The sequence below is a fragment of the Erinaceus europaeus genome, chromosome 11, assembly GCF_950295315.1.
Source record: "Erinaceus europaeus chromosome 11, mEriEur2.1, whole genome shotgun sequence".
Classification (NCBI taxonomy): Eukaryota; Metazoa; Chordata; class Mammalia; order Eulipotyphla; family Erinaceidae; genus Erinaceus; species Erinaceus europaeus.
Window position 1 is genome coordinate 57,529,141 of NC_080172.1, and position 21,332 is coordinate 57,550,472.

General features: G+C 39.6%; 1 protein-coding gene across 2 annotated transcripts in view; it reads left to right on the forward strand.

Moving 5' to 3' along the window:
- The window catches only part of SPAG17 (sperm associated antigen 17), a 287,832-nt gene that overhangs the window by 220,089 nt on the left and 46,411 nt on the right, over positions 1-21,332 (forward strand). For both annotated transcript variants that reach the window (XM_060201805.1, XM_060201806.1), the window contains exons 29-31: positions 3,852-4,078; positions 9,289-9,433; positions 15,094-15,248. In XM_060201805.1, the coding sequence (XP_060057788.1) occupies positions 3,852-4,078; positions 9,289-9,433; positions 15,094-15,248 (527 nt within the window). The remainder of the gene's footprint in view (positions 1-3,851; positions 4,079-9,288; positions 9,434-15,093; positions 15,249-21,332) is intronic.

The following is a 21,332-nucleotide window of genomic DNA, read 5'->3' on the forward strand; positions in this document are numbered from 1 at the left end:
TCCAACAACCTAATCACAACACAGTTCTGTCCTGTGTCTCTCCTACCTCCCTCCTGAGGTAGAAGAGTCAGGAACAAAGGAAATATATATGATAGGGGGCGGGGAGAAGGAAAAAGTGCAAACCAGTGAGGACTAAACCAAATGTCCCAGAGGCAGGGGAGCAAGGGCCAAACCAATATCCCGGAGGCAAGGGGGTGCCCAGCCAACAGTGGACATGCAAACAAAACACATTGCAAGCAACACAAAGTGAACCCATTGTGATGATAAAAAAAAAAAAAAGAAGGCTTCACAAGCAGAATCCAAAAGCATACCAACACTCTTCCAATCTGTATGGCTTGAATTCCTTGCTTTTGCCTGATTGCTATGGCAATAACATCCAACACTATGTTGAATAGTAATGGTGATAGTGGGCAGCCCTGTCTAGTACCTGATCTGAGGGGAAATGCTTCCAGTTTTTCACCATTGAGTATGATGTTGGCTGTAGGTTTGCTATATATAGACTCCACTATCTACAGGAATTTTCCATCTATTCCCATTTTTTGTAGTGGTTTGATCATAAAGGGATGTTGTATTTTGTCAAAGGCTTTCTCTGCATCTATTGATATGATCATGTGGTTTTTGGTCTTGCTTTTGTTGATGTGGTGGATCACATTGATTGATTTACGTATATTAAACCAACCTTGCATGCCTGGGATAAACTCCACTTGGTCATGATGAACAATCTTTTTAATATACTGCTGTATCCAGATGGCTAGAATTTTGTTCAATATTTTTGCATGTATGTTCATCAGAGATATTGGTCTGTAGTTTTCTTTTTTGGTTGTGTCCCTGTCTGCTTTTGGTATCAGAGTGATGTTGGCTTCATAGAAGCTGGAAGGGAGTATTCCAGTGTCTTCAATCTTCTGGAAGACTTTTAAAGGTAGAGGTATTAGTTCTTTGAAGGTTTTGTAGAATTCATTTGTAAGGGAGTCAAGCTGTAGCACAGCAGGTTAAGCGCAGGTGGCGCAAAGCTCAAGGACCAGCATAAGGATTCCGGTTCGGATCCCGGTTCGGACCCCGGCTCCCCACCTGCAGGGGAGTTGCTTCACAGGCAGTGAAGCAGGTCTGCAGGTGTCTATCTTTCTCTCCTCCTCTCTCCATTTCTCTCTGTCCTGTCCAACAACAACGACAACAACAATAATAACTACAACAATAAAACAACAAGGGCAACAAAAGGGAATAAATAAATAAAAAATAAAAAAAAAGAATTCATTTGTAAAACCACCTGGTCCAGACTTTTATTTTGGGGGAGATTTTTATAATTGTTTCAATTTCATTAGCTGTGATGAGCCTGTTCATGTTATCCACTTCTTCTTTACTTAGTTTTGGAAGTTGGTAGATATCTAGGAAATCATCCATTTTTCCAGGTTCTCTAGCTTGGTGGTATATAGTTGTTCATAGAAGCCTCGCATGATATGCTGAATTTCTGTGGTGTCTGTTGTGATATCTTCTCTTTAATTTATGATCTGATTTATTTGGGTCTTCTTCCTTTTTTTTGTCTTGTGAGTCTGGCTAAAAGTTTGTCAATTTTGTTCACTCTTTCAAAGAAAACATTTACTTTTATTGATCTTTTGTATGGTTTTCTTATTCTCAATGTTATTGATTTCTGCCCTAACTTTAGTGATTTCTGTCCTTCTGGTTGCTTTAGGTTTCCTTTGTTCTTCTTCTTCTAGGTCTTTAAGATGTGCAATCAGGCTGTTTATTTGTGCTTTTTCTTGTTTCTTAATGTGTGCTTATATAGTGAGTCTCTGAGGAGTCCTCTTCTCCCTTCAGCTCTCCCCTTGTTGGTGGAACAGAATGGAAGTGGTGTCTCAACTGATAAACTGCCAGACTGTTACCAGCCACTTAATTTCTCCCTTGGATGCTCTCTGTCACCAGCCACATGTGTTTGCACTCACTGGTGATTTGGTGGGTTCCTGTAGTCATTCTAGTCCTGTCTTGTTCCGGTCCCAGGTGGTCTCCTTTGGTATTCCTAGTTGATCCAGGAGAGGAGAGGAGAGGAGAGGAACAAATCTGCTCTCATTATTTCTATAATGTTGATGCTCTAAAATTCATTATTAATAGTATCTACATATCTGCCTTTTAGTTCTCTCTTAATGCTCTTAAAATTTGAATAAGTCCAAATGAAATCTTAGGCAACTGAAAGACATAGGTTGACATATCTTTTTGTTGTTGTTCCCCCAGTTGAGTCTGTATCTCAGTCAAGATAACATGGCCTAAAAGTCTAAATCTGAATTATCTTTCTGGAGTTAACAGCTGTGTGCTATTTTTACTAGCAGCTGATTTTATTTTAGCTTTGAGACTTGATAATAACTCTGGTAAATCATATATATATATATTGTGCATACAAATGAAGTACACCTATCCTGATAGGAGTGAGATAGTATTTGTTACAGAGTTCAATAAAATTATCTTCAGTTTTGTTGTCCTTTTGTAAATGAATGATGATGAAAAGGAGTATCCACGAATGATTATTAATGTGGTGATTAAGTTGTATAGGTCCTCTCCCCTTATGTAAGGCCAAAAATATGCCTGGTTAGTAAGGTATTCAGACCCCAAACTGAAGATGTGTGTTTCCAGTCTATGACTGAGATAATTACAAAATCAGAGGAATTAAATGTTTAAAATATAAGACCATCAAAATAGCCCACCTTAGAGGGTAACTAATTACCCATATACACTATTCAGGTTCAAGCCTAGCTTCTACTGCACTGAGGAAAGCATTGATGTGATGGTATCTTTTCTTCTCTCCTTATATCTCTCTATTTCTGTCTACCCCTGAAAAGGTCAATCCAGAGTAGTGAAGTCGCAGTGACAACAAAATTAAAATTTAAAATCTAATAAAATTCTATAGCACATACAATAAATCAAAAGGAGTTTGGAATTTTGATATACAGAGAAACTTTAGGCTTTAAAAACTATGGTGTAGGGAGTCGAGCGGTAGCACAGCAGGTTAAGTGCACGTGGCACAAAGCACAAGGACCTGGGTAAGGATCCTGGTTTGAGCCCCCAGCTCCCTACCTGCAGGGGAGTTGCTTCACAAGTGGTGAAGCAGGTCTGCAGGTGTCTATCTTTCTCTCCCCTCTCCGTCTTCCCCTCCTCTCTCCATTTCTCTCTGTCCTAGCCAACAACAATGATATCAATAACAACAACAATAATAATTACAACAATAAAACAAGGGCAACAAAAGGGAATAAATAAATATTTTTTAAATGTTAAAAAAAACTGTGGTATAGAATTCAAAATCTAGAATCCAGGAAAATAAAAGGAAAGTTTAAAAGTATACAGAAATCAACCACAATAGGTATTGTAACATTAAAAAAAAGTGAGTTGTGTTTTCATGTGCATGTTCATAGGAAGATGTCAGGAATCTGTCTGGGACTTAAATACCAAGAATAAGATATTTATAGCCCCATATTTTTTTAAATGTATTATATTTTTATTGGCTAGAGACAGCCAGAAATCAAGAGGGTAGGGGGAGATAGGGAGAGAGAGACACCTGCAGCACTGCTCCATCATTGTGAAGCTTTCAACCCCCAACCCCCCACCCTCGGCAGGTAGGGACTGGGTGCTTGAACCCAGCCCCCTGTGAACTGTAACATGATTGATCAACCAGGTGCGCCACCAACCAGCCCCCATATAGCCCCACATTTTTCCTTCATGAGAAATAATGTAATTAAATTTACTTAACACTTAGAATTTCTGTGCCACAATCCTAGTGAATCTCACAACTTAGCAAAACTTAATGAATAGTTTATATCATTGATACTATAGTTATGCTTCTTTGCTTGATTTTGCTTGAACATTCTCAGGAAAAAGTCATAAAGCTCCAGAACAAAAACCACTATTGCCACAAAAGAGTGAAATTCAGGAACCTCCAGCAGAAACTGTTCAAATAGTACCACATGTGGAGACTCACTTGGGCACCTGGTTTACAACCACACCTGAAGGAAATCGGATTGGCACCAAAGGGTTAGAAAGAATAACAGATTTGGCCCCGTTTTTATCCTTCCAGGCCACAGATCCTGTCAATGGAACGGTATGACACACTAGTATGCATTGCAAAAAAATTCTAAATTGTTAGAGTTCTGAAACAATGTTTAGAAGAATGCCTGGCAGAAATTATAAAATGTTCTATAACTGGTCAGTTGCAGTGGATAGAAAGAGTGAGATGGGAGGAAGAATAGATGAATCTGTCTTTTCAAATCTATAAACATTGTGTCATTTATTTGACCAGCATAGGTATTATGAAATGCTAAATATTTGGAGTTATAGAAACGCATTTTCTTTTAAAAAGAAGGCTCTAAGTCCCAGGTTCAATCCCCAGCACCACCATAAGCCAAAGCTGAGAAGTGCTCTGATGTTTCTCTCTGTGTGTGTCTTTCTCTCTCTGCATCTCTCTCAAAAATAAAAAATTAATTAAAAATTTTTTTAAGTATTTTAAAATCTTTATTTATATTTTTATTTGGTAAGTTCAAGAAAAATTGAGGAAGGGAAAATAGAGAGACATCTACAGCACTGCACCCACTGCCTGTGAAGCTTCCACCCTGCCGTTATGTTCAAGCATGTACATCACTGCCCAGTCCCTACACATGCATTTTCTATGCATATCATTGAGTATGTGCCATACTTATATTTATATTGAAAATGTTTGTGCATATCTTAACTTCTAGAAGTGAGAGACTATTCTTACTTCTGTATCTGTACCTAAATTGATTTATATTGGGTCATCATCACACTTAGCAACTCAAAAACTCAACACTGCAGACAAACTTGGACAAAAGGCTTACATATAGCATAAGAATAAGTGACAAATGAGTGTGAAGAAAAGTAATTGTTTATGGTGTGAGATTGAAACTCACAGGATGAACAGTAACACCTTCCCCCCCCCCTTTTATTTCCCTTGGTTTTTTGTTGTTGTTGTTGTTGTTGTTATAGTTATTATTATTGATGTTGTCATTGCTAGATAGGACAGAGAGAAATGGAGAGAGGAGGGGAAGACAGAGAGGGGGAGAGAAAGATAGACACCTGCAGACCTGCTTCATTGCCTGTGAAGTGACTCCCTTGCAGGTGAGAAGCGGGGGGCTCCAACCAGGATCCTTACACCAGTCCTTGTGCTTCACGCCATGTGCACTTAACCCACTGCGCTACCGCCTGACTCCCCTTCTATGTGCCAGACTTCCTATTTGGGGTTTTCTGAATACACAGTCTCATTCAGTTCTCACATAACTGAATGTTATCATGCAGATGAGGAAGAAGAGCCTCAACAAGCCAAAAATGCAACCAAAGGTACTCACCCAGAAACTGCTAGGGTAAGAATTGAAACCAATTTTAGGTGACCAAAAAACATGGCTCTTTCCATTCTCAGTAATGGAGGTGGAACTTTGCAGCACCCTCTAAAATTAAAGCAGATGAAGACGCCTTAGATGTCTTAGCTCTGGTTTACAAACCTTCCACATTTGTCAGCAAACATGTTGTACTACTGGACAAAAGCACAAAAGTTTGCTTGCTATTGAGATGAATCACATTATCTAATCATACCTGTTTTCCTTTCTTCAGTCTGCTTATGAAATGATTTTGTAATCTTTTACCATACTAGTTGTTTGTTTTGTGAGAACCAAAATACATATTATCTCAGAAAAACTTTCTGCTCACTTCAGATAATCCACTTTTTTTTAATAGTGATTTAAAAAATTACACGATAGCAGGTGTGTAATTCCACACCTTTCCCACCACCAGAGTCTGTGTCCTATTCCCTCCATTGGGAACTGCAGTAGTTCTCCCAATGTCAAAGATATGGATTGACTATTATTTCTGTAACTATATTTATATGTATTTGCCCTTTTCTTCCTATGGTCCTGCCCTCTCTTCCTTTCTTTTTTTTTAAATGAAATTTATAGTCTCAGCATCCTAGTAGATGTGAAGTGGTATGACATTATGGTTTTTAATTAATGTTTTAATTATTTACTTATTCCCTTTTGTTGCCCTTGTTTTATTGTTGTAGTTATTATTATTGTTGATGTCATTGTTGTTGGATAGGACAGAGAGAAATGGAGAGAGGAGGGAAAGACAGAGAGGGGGAGAGAAAGATAGACACCTGCAGACCTGCTTCACCGCCTGTGAAGCGACTCCCCTGCAGGTGGGGAGTTGGGGGCTTGAACTGGGTTCTTTATGCCAGTCCTTGCACTTTGCGCCACGTGCACTTAACCCGCTGCACTACCACCCAATTCCCCCTCTCTTCCTTTCTAAGACACATCTACATCTACTGCTACTTCTAAATGTCCTTCCTTTTTTCTCTTCTCTCTCTGGGTCCTGATGGAATTAGTGTTCAGAGCTCTCTGGTCATCTTCCCCTAACATTTCTCCCCCACTGGGGTTATGGACCAAAATGTTTTCTGGGGTGCAGAAGGTGAGAGTTCTGGATTTTGTAATTGATTCTCTACTCCACATGGATGTTGGCAGGTCAATCCATACCCCCAGCCTGTTTCTATCTTTCCCTAGTGGGGTAGGACTCTGAGGAGGTGAGGTTCCAGGACACATTGATGAGGTCTTCAGCACAGGTAAGTCAAGATGGAATCATAATAGCATCTGTAACTTGATGGCTGAAAAGTGGTAATGTATAAAGCAGGACAAAATGTTTAATAAACTGGAACCAAAAAGTAGGAATAGAGCATATGAGAACTGGGATCTTAGGTTGGAAAGAAGCTAGGAAGTCCATTTTAAATATGTTCTAGGAGTCCATGACTTTAATAATTTCTGCTAGAGCTTGATAACTAACATGGAAGTTAACTAAAAATGTTGTCTAGTGGGGTTGGGCAGAGGTGCAACTAGTTAAGCACACATATCACCATGTTCAAAGATCCTCCTTTGAGCCCCTGCTCCCTACCTACCAGAGGTGCACTTCACAAGCAGTAGAGCAGATCTGCAGGTGTCTCATCTTTCTCCCTATCTTCCCCTCCTCCTCAATTTATCTCTGTCCTGTCAAAAAATAAATACACAAATAAAATAGAAAAAAATGTAAAAAATGGCCAACGCTAGTGATGGATTTGTCATATAGAACTGAGCCCCCAGCAATAACCCTGGTGGCAAAAAGAAAGAAACATACAAACATTATCTAAGAAGATGATGTCAGAGTTAAGAATAGGGATAGAAAACTGGATTAGGGCGGAGAGTAGCTCCTAAACTTGAAGAAAGTATATAAATACCATTAACTGCTTTTCTTATCGATCTGACCTGGGGCCTTGTCTATTCATATTTAACACAGGAGTCTGTATAACCTCCTAGTCCCTGTCAGTCTGTGTTCAGTCCATGGTCACAGCGGGGAACATTCTAGGCTGCACTCATTTCAGGACCAGTCTTCCTTGAGCAACAGAATAGAATGATCCAGACTCCCTTTGGAGAATGGTACAGTACCTACCATTACTGCTTTATAGAGAGGGAAAGGTCCTGGAGAGGCCCACTAGAGGGCTTATGGTGACATTCCTGGTGGTAGTGACCAGTGATGGTAGAGAGAGGGATCTATTGGAGGTCTTGGCCCATCGTGTCTAGGGCCCCAGATGATGGAATGGTCTGGTAGTGATCAAAATGGCCATTATTAAATGAAACAATCTCTTGCCCTTATCCAGATTTTGTAGTCCGTTCTTTATCTGATGAGGTTAGACTTTCTCCCAGTTGTTAAGTTGTTGAATGTTTTAGCTACAGCCAGAGAGACAGAGAGGCAAACTGACTTCTACTTATTATTTAAATAATTTATTGGATAGAGGAAAAGAGAAATTGAAAAGAAATGGAAAAAGAGAAAGGAGGGTTGCAGGGTGGTAGTTCACTGGGTTAAGCACACATAGTACTAAGTTCAGGGACACACACAAGGATCCTGATCAGAGCCCCTGGCTTCCCACCTACAGGGGTGAGGGATCACTTCACACACAGTGAAGCAGGTCTGCAGGTGTCTCTCTCTCTCCCTCTCTATCTTCCCTTCCTCTCTCAATTTCTCTCTATCCAATCCAATAGAAAAAAATGGCTGCCAGGACCAATGCTGGCACCGAGCCACAGCAATAACCCTGGAGGCGAGAAAAGGAGAGGGTGAGGGAGAGGGAGAAACTAAAGCACTGAAGCTCCTTCTAGTGCAGCAGGGGCCAGGCTCAAACCTGGGTCTCACATACCCAAATGAGATGTCAGTTGTTTGGCTGACTGTGAAAACTTGTGTAATACTTCCCTATTAGTAGTGTTGCTTCCTTTATTGATATCTATCACCATTATAGAAGCATGTGTCAATATCGAAGAACTTGGGTATAAACAGGGACTAAATACTAGATCTTAACTGAATAATAGTGAAGATGATGATACTAATACTCATTGTGTATTAGGTCCTATTCTTGGTGCTTTCCCAATACTAACTCATTTACTTCACACATCAAGCTATTGTTTTCATTTTATAGTTGAGGTGACTAGACTACCATCTCTGTCCTTCTACCCACCCCAGCCCCAATTATGTCCTGATAAGACCAAGACCTGAAAGTTGACACTCAAAGCATGAAGGGCAGCCCCAGCTTGCCATACTTATCTTAAAATCAATACCTTCTGAGGCAGCAGGACCTGAGGTCATTTTACCAGAAAGACCTGGGTCAGACCAGTCCTGACATTAAATTCTTACATACTGACATGCAAAAATGGAAGGAGTATCAGTTTTGAAGTCAGACAGCCTTATTCAACACCAGCACTGACATTTGCTGTATAACCTTGGGGAAATTTCTTTGTCTATAACTTTTAAAGTTACAAAATACAAAATGGGGACATCATTGACTATCTCCTGGGATTGTTATAAGGTTAGATAGATATGTGAGGGAGTCGGGCGGTAACGCAGCGGTTTAAGGGCAACTGGCACAAAACGCAAGGACCGGCATAAGGATCCCGGTTCAAGCCCCCGGGTCCCCACCTGCAGGGGAGTCGCTTCACAGGCGGTGAAGCAGGTTTGCAGGTGTCTATCTTTCTCTTCCCTTCTCTGTCTTCTCCTCCTCTCTCCATTTCTCTCTGTCCTATCCAACAACATCGACATCAATATCAACAATGATAATAACTACAACAATAAAACAAGGGCAACGAAAGGGAATAAATAAATAAATAAATATTTTAAAAAGATAGATATGTGAGACAAAATTTATTTTTCAAATAAATAACCAGATTATGAAGGTATCATGGGCATGCAAACTACTGCACCAGGCCAATTAATTATGCTTTGCCTTCATATATTTAGGTTATGACAACTCGAGAAGACAAAGTGATTATTGTCGAAAAAAGTGATGGCACCAGAATAGTGGACCATGCTGATGGGACCAGAATCACAACCTTTTATCAAGTTTATGAAGTTCTTATTAGTCCTACAGATGATAATGAAACAAGTAAGCTTTATTTTTTTAAATATATGACAGTATGTCAAATACTTTGAAAATTTTTTAATTAAGAGAAAAAAAATTTTTAATATTTATTTATTCATTTTTCCCTTTGTTTTTGCCCTTGTTGTTTTATTATTGTAGTTATTATTGTTGTTGTTGTTGATGTCTTCATTGTTGGATAAGACAGAGAGAAATGGAGAGAGGAGGGGGAGACAGAGAGGGGGAGAGAAAGATAGACACCTGCAGACCTGCTTCACTGCTTGTGAAGCGACTCCCCTGCAGGTGGGGAGCCAGGGGCTTGAACCGGGATCCTCTCGCCGGTCCTTGTGCTTTGTGCCACCTGCACTTAACCACTACGCTACCGCCCGACTCCCAAGAGAAATTTTTTAAAGTTAAAAACTCAGTGTCATGGGTGGTAGAAAACCTCATTGAACACGCATGTTGCCATGCACAAGGTCCTGGGTTCAAGGCCATGCTCTCCATCTACAGAAGGGAAGTGTCACAATCAGTGGAACAGAGTTGCAGGTGTCTGCCTATCTTCCCCTCTCAATTTTTCTCTGACCTATCAAATAAAAAATAAAAATACACACATAAATTAAAAAGAACAATAACTGAATTATAATAATGTAGTTCAGTGGTCTGGGAGGTGGCACAGTGGATAAAGCATTGGACTCTCAAGCATGAGGTCCTGAGTTCAATCCCCAGCAGCACATGGACCAGAGTAATAGCTGGTTCTTTCTCCTCCTATCTTTCTCATGAATAAATGAATAAAATATTTAAAAAAATAATAGTGCAGTTCAATGTAGGTCTGTGAAACCTTTTATTATGAATTTTACCCTCAAGTGACTAGAGAGTGATGTAGTAAAAATAAATAAATAAATAGCACTTTTGGTGGGGGTTTTAAAATCAGCAGATTTATTAGGTTCTTAAAAACCACAGTAATGGAATAGGTAAAGGAGGAAGAGACTTAAAAGCCTAAGGGGATAACACACAGCATGGGTAACTTCCTGCCACAAGTCCATTCTCCAGCCATCATTTTCCAAGAAATGTGGATTCTGAGAGAAGTAAGGGAGAAGCAGGGGACAGCAGTAAGCCAGGATAGCAGGAGACCAAGAGACCAAAAGGAACGCTTCCCCAGACCTTTATTTAAATCTCTTAAGTTCTCTAAAGTCCCTTAGAGGTTGCATTGTATGCTGTATGCTGTATGCTATAACATCTGCTAATCATGTCCACATGGCCCCATACAACAGTGATAACAGTTGACTGATGATGCATACTAATAGGTAATTTTCAGTTGATTTTTTTTGTTTTTTTTCTTTCTTTCTTTCTTTCTTTCTTTTTTTATGCCACTAAAAATAGTAGAATAGATTGGAGGCAGTTAAACATTATCATCTCTCAATCATCTTGGACATTAACTACCAGACTGGTTTCCTCTGATCCTTAAAGAATTTAATTTGTATAAAACAGTCTCAGGTAGGTCCTCCTGTAATTCTGAACATACACCTATTGTTGCCTAAAAGGTGAGGTAAGAGAAAAAGCAAGCTGCAGCTTCTGGCTACCTGGAAGCTCTTCAAAGAATCTAACCACTGATCATATTCCCTAACCTAAATCTAATAAGATTTTTGAAAAAAGTATTCCCAGACTCTTTTTTTATTTGATTTTTTATTTATAGAAAGGAAACATTGACTAAACCATAGGATAAGAGGGGTACAACTTCACACAGTTCCCTCCACCAGAACTCTGTATCCCATCCCCTTCCCTGATAGCTTTTCTATTCTTTAACCCTCTGGGAGTATGGACCCAAGGTCATTGTGGGATGCAAAAGGTGGAAGGTTTGGCTTCTGTAATTGCTTCTCGACTGATCATGGGCATTGACAGGTTGATCCATAATCCCAACCTGTCTTTCTCTTTCCCTAGTGGGGAAGGGCTCTGGGGAAGCAGAGCTCCAGGACACATTGGTGGGGTTGTCTGTCCAGGGAAGTCTGATCGGCATCATGCTAGCATCTGGAACCTGGTAGTTGATAAGAGAGTTAACATACAAAGACAAATAAATTGTTGACCAATCATAGACATAAAAGCTGGAATAGTGCAGATGAAGATTGGGGGGAGGGGGTTTCTCCATCTTGTAGATAGCTAGTAGGCATATTCTAGTTATATTCCAAAGGGCTTGTGGCTATACTAATGGTTTTTTGTTTTGTTTTGGTTTGTTTTGGTTTGTTTTGTTTTGGTTTGGTTTGGTTTGTTTTGGTTTTGGTTTGGTTTGGTTTGGTTTTTGCCTGAGCCTGAAATCTGATATGCAGGTGCATCCTAATTATTGTCTGGGGAGGTGATGTCATGGCTGGCAGAAGGACAAGAAAGCTGGATCAGGGAAGAGAGTAGCTCCCAAATATGGGAAAGGGGTATAAATATTATTGACTGTAAACCCCATCAATTTGATGTGATCTGGGGTCCATATTCAGCCTATGTGACCTCTGCATCTCTTCAGATCTGAGCTCACATTCTGTGGTCATAAATAGGAATGTTCCAAGATGCCCCAATATCGACCCATCTTCCTCAGGTGTAGCATAGAGTATATTGTCCAGCCTCCCTTTGGAGGATGGAACATTCTCTACCATTGTTGATCCAAGTTGAGGACAAGGTCCTATGGGGGTCCACAAAGGGGTCTATTGTGTTGTTCCTGATAGGAATGACTGATAACAATGGAGAGAGGGATTTATTTGAGGTCTAGGCCCATCATGTTTGTTTGGGAATCTCAGGACTCCCCGAATAGGGCCCCAGCTGATGGGGTGGCCTGATAATGACTAAAGAGTCATCATTAAAGTATGCCAGTCTCTTGCCCTTATTCAGCTTTTTCAGTCCTTGCTTTGATGAGGTTAGCTTTGGAGTGAGTGAGAGAATTGTAATAGGAAGTAGGAGAGGAGGGTATCTAAGTCTAAGTAGACACTATTTCATTATGAACTTTTTTACTGACTCACTACAGACTATTGTGTATTTTTGCTTTCAGGTATATATTTTGCCCTAACTTATGGATACATGTGAACATATGCTCTCTCTCATGGGACATGGTCTATATATAGGTTTTGGGATTTTGTTAGGAAATGAACTTCCTGGAATGAAATTTGAGAATACTATGAAAGGAAAGGTCTCACCCAAGTAATGAGGGTAAAGAGTTGACATTCCATGCCTGACATCTTTGGACACAGTCTGAAGTGAAGCATGCTGAGGTGGTACTCCTTGCGTTGATTAGGTTGGGGTCAGTGGATGCAATATCATTTGGTATGAATTGAGAGAAGCATGCAGGAAATTGAACCTCATCCTAGTGGTTCCAGGACTGGGAGAAATATAGGCTCTAAAGAGGAAGCAGGAGGATCCTGCTGTCTTAGGGTTTAAGAAGGCAATAGATAGTTATTACTATAATCACATTATTTGGCAATTGGGTTAACTTTGAAATATCCCTTTGTTAGAATTTGCTGCATCATACAAAACATCACCATAAGTTATGTCCTTTGACATTATTTGCATATAGCTGTGCCACCGGTTGCTTCTGTTCTCCCTCGTCTAAGATTTTAAGAAAGTCAACATATCAAAGACTCAGCCTATGTATTAAAAAGACTCAGTCTGTGCTTTAAAGTTTGAGACATACAATCAATTTTTCCCCTCATATTAATTAAATAGTGATTTATATGACTACAAATTGATAGGAGTGTACATAAACACCATTCCGCCACCAAAAGACTGTGTCCCACCCCTAACCCCCTCTCCTCTCCCCCACCCCCGCCCCACCCCCCGTGAAGCTGAACATCCACCCTTACTCTCCACCCAGGGTTTTTACTTTGGTGCCCTACTACAAATTCAGTCAAATCCTGCTTTTAGTTTCCCTTTCTGTTCTTCTTTCTCAACTTCTGTTGATGAGTGGGATCATCCCATACTCATCTTTATCTTTCTGATTTAGCTCACTTAACATAATTCCTTCTAGCTCCGTCCAAGATAGGTCAGAGAAGGTGGGTTCATTGTTCTTAATAGCCGCATAGAATTCCATTGTATATATATACACCACAACTTTCTCAGACACTCATCTGTTGTTGGGCACCTGGGTTGCTTCCAGGTTTTAGATATTACAAATTGTGCTGCTATGGACATAGGTGTACACATTTCTTTTTTGTTGGGTATTATGGAGTCCTTGGGGTATATCCCTAGGAGAGGGATTACTGGGTCATATGGAAGGCCCATGTCTAGCCTTGTGAGAGTTCTCCAGACTGCTCTCCACAGAGGCTGGACCAGTTTACATTCCCACCAGCAGTGCAGAAGGGCTCCTCTGTCCCCACAGCCTCTCCAGGATTTGTTGCTTCTGTCCTTTTTGATGTATGCCAATCTCACAGGGGTGAGATAGTATCTCAATGTTGTCTTTATTTCCATTTTTCTGGCAATCAGTGACCTGTAGCAGTTTTTCATGTGTTTATTAGCCTTTTGGATCTCTTTTGTAGTGAATATTCTGTTCATATCCCTTGCCCATTTTTGGATTATTCCCAGACTCTTTTCTTTCCTGTCAGGGTTCATTTGTTTAATGCCTTAAATGCTTCATTGGCAAATTAAGCACAACAGAATTGACAAGTGAGCAGGGGAAAGTGAAGCCTTCATTTTTTCATTAATTAGAGTGGGAATTGGAAGAACCAGTGGGAGGGCAATTTTCAAATGTGTAGTTAATTGAAAATGTGCATATCATATGCTACACTAATTTGCTTTTGGGTATAGAGAGAAACAGTCTTACACATCTGCACAAGGAAACAGATGAGAGGGTACTACTTACAACACAGAGTATAATATTGAAATATTGGGAAAATAAATGTCCATCTGCTTCAAAACAGCAATAAAATGTGACACATTCTTATGAAGGAATATAGGAGTTAGAAATAATAAAATATACATATAATTGCTCACATACACAAACCTGGATGACTAGATGTTTCAAAGGAAGTAGAGGGACATGTAGTCTATGTAAATTTAAAGCATAAAAAGAATTGTGTATTGATCTTGATACATATTAAAATATAAAAATGGGTTGTGAGAGCAGGGAATAAACCCACAGATAGAATGAAAAATGAACTTCACTTTGTCTCGAGTTTTTTCTTACATAATTGTTAAAATTTTTGAAGCAATACAATAAGAGATTATTAAGTATGGATTGTGTTGATCATATGAGTATTTAAATTCTATCTTGCATTTTCCCAGAGGTTCTCAATTCCTACAAATAAAAAGGGATAATGATTATAATGCACAAGGACCCAGGTTAGAGCCTCCAGTTCCCACCTGCAGGGGGAAAGCTTTGTGAGTGGGGACAATTTCTGGCTGTCGCTATCCAATAAATAAATAAATAAAGATTATAAAATTTTTTTAAAAGAAAAAAACTTAAAAAAAAAAAGAAATTTTAAAAGAAGGGCAGTGAGAACCCTAGACACACACACTGCATCAAATAGAACGTGCTATTCTAGAAGGATAATTCTGACTTGGCAAGAAGGGTAGTCCACACTTTAGCCCTGGGTATTTCTCATAGTTGGTCCAAACTTCTCACCCAGACACTCAGGAGACAGCAGAAAAATCTGCAGGCTGAGGTGTGTGTCCCAAGCTGAGTGTCCTGTCAGATCTTCCTACACTGTGTTTGCTTGCAGGTGAAGATCCTCAGACTGTCACCAAGCAGGTGAAGTGCATGCGGATAGAAAACCCACACTATGCCACAGTCATTACCAACTGTGAGGACAGTAGCTGCTGTGCTACCTTTGGGGATGGGACCGCTATTATTGCAAAGCCACAGGGAACATACCAGGTAGGTATAAGATGAAATGAAGACAACTAAGGATAAAGTCCATTTGGGTAAGAAAGCCCACCCTCTGGGGCCAGGGAGTACTCCTATTATGTGGGTGGTTGGTGCTCTCTTGTCTCATTTGATCTTAGAACATATTTCTTAAACTCTATTGATTTCTTCATCTTCTTTTTACAGGTAAAAAAATCTGTCCTCTTTACAATACTTTAATATTTTTGAATCAGACATGAATCAAATTCTGATTCAAAATCTATGTGTCAGTATCCTTTCAGTGGTCAGCACTGTGGGTAGTTAAAGCATTATGGGTATCTGGTCCACCAAATCAGCTTCCAGATCAGCTTTATATTCTACCATCTCTAAGCTAGTTCTCACTCTCCCACCCTTCTAACCTCCATTCATTCCCACTCTACCTAATGTCTTACCATTATCATTCCCTATCATTGTCAACTTGAAGTCTCTTTAGTCTTGGAAGGTTGAGCCTTTGTCTTTTCACTTGCTAGACAAAAGAAACACAGACTATATCTACCTAAAAATGTCACAGAATATCAAGAGCTCAGAGCCAGAAGATGGAAAAAGTACTCAATGATAAGTATTTATAGCTGTGAAAGTTGCTGGAGCAGGTTGTTCCCTCTCATCCCTCCTGATAGTGTTAATCTACTCTTTCTTTATCTAGTATAGACTGTTATATCCTTTTAAAATATATTTTATTTACTTTTAATGAGAGAGATACAGAGAAATATATATATATATATATATATATATATATATATAGAGAGAGAGAGAGAGAGAGAGAGAGAGAGAGAGAGGGAGGGAGAGAGAGAGAGAGAATGTGACCAGAGCACTGTTCAGCTCTGGCTTAACTGAGTCGGTTCTGGGGATTGAACCTAGAACCACAGGAGCCTCATGCATGAAAATTGTTTGCACAGCCATTATGCTGTCTTCCCTGGGATACATGAGGTTCCTCTCTGCCTCCCCCTTCCCTCTCAATTTCTGTTTCTATTCAATAAATAAAGATAATAAAAAAAGAGTTTTAAAAAAGAAAGGAAGGAAGGAAGGAAGGAAGGAAGGAAGGAAGGAAGAAAGAAAGAAAGAAAGAAAGAAAGAAAGAAAGAAAGAAAGAAAGAGACACAGAAGATTTGGGCTAGCAAAATAGCTTACTTGGATAGTGCACGCTTTGTCATGTGCACTATCCAGATTCAAGCCTGGCCCCCAGCTCACTGAAGGAAGCTTCAGGACTGTAGTCTCTTTCATACTCTCCCTCCCTGTCACTATCTAAAAAACAAACAAAACAAAACAAAACAAAACTGTCCTCTATCCCTGACTCAAGAATGGAAGCCAGTTTCCTTACCCTAGAAAACCCATTGTCTTCTTTGGGAAAAGTGTGTGTGTGTGTGTGTGTGTGTGTGTGTGTGTGTGTGTGTACTAGAACAAGCTTCTGAGTGCTCTTCCAAACTCATTTGATTCAACCTAAATGATTCTTATGGGAAAAGATACAGAAATGTATTAATCATTTATAAGAACACTACTGATTTGACCAACATCATATAGTGCAGAGCACACAAAATTTTTTATGCCTGAAGTTCAATCCCTGATAGTACCATAAACTAAATCTCTCTCTCTAAATAAGCCTTAAAAAAACTACTGAAAAGGACTGCAAGAGTCCTTGTCTTTATTAGCATTATCATAAACACTTTTTAATGAAGAGTGGTTCATCCTCCGTTCAGTGTGTGAAATCAGTTGGAAGAGACAAACTTTATGGTAAACTCTAAGTAGGATTATTATGTGGGAATTCTGTTTGCTAACTGGCTTTAGGTTTAAAAGCAACCTCTAGTTAAATGCATGTTGATTTGTTGGCCAAACTGAGTTTCTAAGCATCAATCCAGGTTAGCTTTCATGATTCCTTCAAGCTCCATCCAAGATGGGCTGAAAACAGTGAAATAACCATTTTTGATAGCTGAGTAGTCTTCCATTGTGTATATATACTACAGCTTGCTCAACCACTCACCTGCTGTTGGACACCTGGGTTGCATCCAGGTTTTGGCTATTACAAATCATGCTGCTATGAACATAGGTATACACAAATATTTGTGGATAAGTATGTTCAGTTCCTTAGGATATATTCACCAAGAGAGGAATTGTAGGATCATAAGGTAGGTCCATTTCTAGCCTTCTGAGAGTTCTCTAGACTGCTCTCCACAGAGGTTGGACCAATTTACATTCCCACCAGCTGTGAAGGAGGGTTCTTTTATCCTCACAATCTGTCCAACACTTGATGCTGCTACCTTTTCTCTTTCTTTCTTTCTTTTTTTATTTCTTTCTCTCTCTCTTTCTTCCTTTCTTTCTTTCTCTCTTTCTTTTTTAGATATAAGACGGATATAATGATTCTATATACCTACTGATATAGCCAACAATTTAAGTGATTTTTCTTCCCTCCAGGGTTCTTTTTATTGTTTTCTTTATTAGAGGATTAATATTTTATAGAATACAGTAAATACAATAGTTTTTACATGCATAACATTTCCCAATTTTCCACATAACAATATAAACCCCACTAGGTTCTCAGCCATCATGTTCCAGGACCTTAACCCTTCCCTCTCACTACCCCCAGAGTCTTTTACTTGGGTGCAATACACCAACTCCAGTCCAAATTCTGCTTAGTGTTTTCTCTTCTGATCTTGTTTTACAATTCTGCCTGTGAGTGAGATCATCCCATATTCGTCCTTCTGATTCTGAGTTATTTCACTTAACACGATTTCTTCACGCTCCATTCAAGATGGGCTAAAAACAGTGAAATAACCATTCTTAATTGCTGAGTAGTACTCTATTTTGTATTTATACAACAACTTGCTTAGCCACTCAGCTGCTGTTAGACACCTGGGTTGCTTCCAGGAATTGTCTATTACAAATCGTGCTTTGTCGGTGGTCTGGGAGGTGGCACAGTGGATGAAGCATTTGGACTCTCAAGCACAAATTGTGCTGTGAAGAACATAGGTATACACAAATATTTTTGGATGGGTGTGTTTGGTTCCTTAGGATATATCCCCAGGAGAGGATTGCAGGGTCATAAGGTAGGTCCATTTCTAGCTTTCTGAGAGTTCCCAGACAGCTCTCCACAGAGGTTGGACCAATTTACATTCCCACCAGCAGTGCAGGAGTGTTTTTGACGGGTTAGGTTGTTTTCACCGGGCTGGCTTCACGGGCAGGTAACAGACGACCAGGGACTCATAGTTGAGCTGTAGGCAGTATCTCTTTATTCATGCAGGACGCAGCACAATCTAAGACGAGCTAAGCTAAACTCAAGGTAAAGTACTCTAAAACTCACAATGCTGTCTTTATATATACTTCCCAAGTAGGGTGGAAACAGGATGTGACATAGAGAGGGTGGAGAGAAAAGTGACTGGTGAAAATCAGAGTGTGACAAAGAGGGGGCAGATTAGGCAAGAATCCTATCACTGAACCACAAATGCCCTGGAGGGAGGGTGGAACTTGTTAACAGTGGTTATGTAAATAAAATAGTGTTAAGCAGGGGGGATTTAAACCAAATGAAACAGAAGGGGTCTCATGCATACCAACACAGGAGGGTTTCTTTGTACCCACAACCTCTCCAGCATTTGTTGCTGTTATCTTCTCTGATGTATGACATTCTCACAAGAGCGAAGTGGTATCTCATTGTTGTTGTTGTTTTTTATTGCTGTTATAGTTATTATTGTTGTTATTGATGTCATCGTTGTTGGATAGGACAGAGAGGAATAGACAGAGGAGGGGAAGACAGAGGGGGGAGAGAAAGATAGACACTGCAGACCTGCTTCACCACCTGTGAAGCAATTCCCATGCAGGTGGGGATCCAGAGGCTCAAACCAGGATCTTTATGCCGGTCCTTGCACTTTGCACCATGTGCACTTAACCCATTGTGCTACCACCCAACTCCCGGTATCTCATTGTTGTCTTTATTTGCATTTCTCTGGTAATCAATGACTTGGAGCATTGTTTCATATGTTTGTTGGTCTTTCAGATCTCTTCTGTGGTGAATATTCTGTTCCTGTCCTCTCCTCGTTTTTAGATGGGGTCATTTGTTTTCTTGTTGAGTTTGGTGAGTTCTTCATATAATTTGGCTATTAGCCTCTTGTCTGATGTTTGGCATCTTCTCCCATTCTGTGAGGGGTCTCTTGTTTGGATAGTGCTTTCTTTTGCCGTGCAGAAGCTTTTAAATTTGCTGTAGGTCCATTTATTTATTTATTTATTTATTTATTATTTTTAAATTTATTTTTTATTTAAGAAAGGATAAATTAACAAATTGTGTGCAAGGGTACAACTCCACACAATTCCCACCATCCAATCTCCATATCCCACCCCCTCCCCTGATAGCTTTCTCATTCTCTATCCCTCTGGGAACATTTATTTAGTCTTCATTGTAATTGGATTCATTTCATTGAAGATATCTTTAAAATTTATGCGGAAAACAGTCCAGCCAATATTTTCCTCTAAGTATTTGATAGTTTCTCATCTAACATCCAAGTCCTTGATCCACTTGGAATTTACTTTTGTTTTTGGTGAAATGTAGTGGTTCAGTTTCATTTTTCTGCACATCTCAACCCAATTTTTCCAACACCGTTTTTTGAAGAGACTCTCCTTTCCACATTTAATAGTCTAGGCACCTTTGTCAACTCTCTAATGTCCATAGGTGTGGGGGATTACTTCTGGGCTCTCAATTCTATTCCACTAGTCAGTATTTCTATTCATGTTCTAGTACCAAGCATTTTTTATGACAATGGCCCTATAATACAGTTTGAAATCTGGAAGTGTTATGCCTCCAGTTCTGTTGTTGCTTCTCAAGATTTTTTTGACAAGTCTAAGTTTTTTTCTGGTTCCAGATAAACATTTGTAGCTTTTGTTCTATTCTCCTAAAATATTTGGTTGGGATCTTGATGGGGATTGCATTTAATTTGTATATGGCTCTGGGTAGTATATTCATTTTAATGATTTTTTTTTTTGCCTCCAGGGTTATCAATGGGACTTGGTGCCTGCACCATGAATCCACTGCTCCTGGAGACCATCCTTTTCCTCTTTGTTGCCCTTGTTGTTTTATTGTTGTTGTGGTCATTACCATTGTTGTCATTGGTGTAGTTGTTGGATAGGACAGAGAGAAATGGAGAGAGGAGGGGAAGACAGAGAGGGGGAGACAAAGATAGACACCTGCAGATCTGCATCACCACCTGTGAAATGACCTCTCTGCAGGTGGGGAGCCGGGGCCTTGAACCAGGGTCCTTATGCCTATCCTTGCGCTTTGCACCACGTGTGCTTAACCTGCTGTGTTACTGCCCGGCCCCTATTTTAATGATTTTAATTCTCCCAACCCATGAACATGGAATATTTTTCCATTTCTTTGTTTCTTTTTCTATTTCCTTGAATAGTGAGTCATAATTTTCAGTATACAAGTCTTTTACATCTTTTGCTAGGTTTATTCCTAAATATTTTATTGTTTCTGTTGTTATAGTAAAAGGAATTTATTTCTGGATTTTTTTTCTTCTTCTTCTTCTTCTTAGTGTTTGCATAAAGGAATGCCACTCACTTTGGTACAGTTTAGCTTTCTAGAAAGAAAGGAAACTCCTGTTAACATTTGGGCATTTCTTTTTTTTTAATTTTTTAAAATATTTATTTATTTTCTCTCTTGTTGTCCTTGTTGTTATTATTGTTGTTGTTATTGATGTCATCATTGTTACATAGGACAGAGAGAAATGGAGAGATGAGGGGAAGATGGGGAGAGAAAGATAGACACCTGCTGACCTGGTTCACCGCTTGTGAAGCGACTCCCCTGCAGGTGGGGAGCCAGGGCTCGAGCCAGGATCCTTCTGCTGGTTCTTGCACTTTTCCCCACGTGCGCTTTACCCACTACACTACTGCCCAACTCCCCATTTGGGCATTTCTACGTGACTTTTTCAGTTAATCTTAATCTGTATCTTAATTCTCAAAGTTACACACTATCTTTTTTCTGTTCAGAATAACTTTTAGTAAGTTTTAGAGGCCATCCATCTTCAATCAGGACCTGTTGAAACTGAGAAAGCTGAAACTTAGGCAACCACCAATATT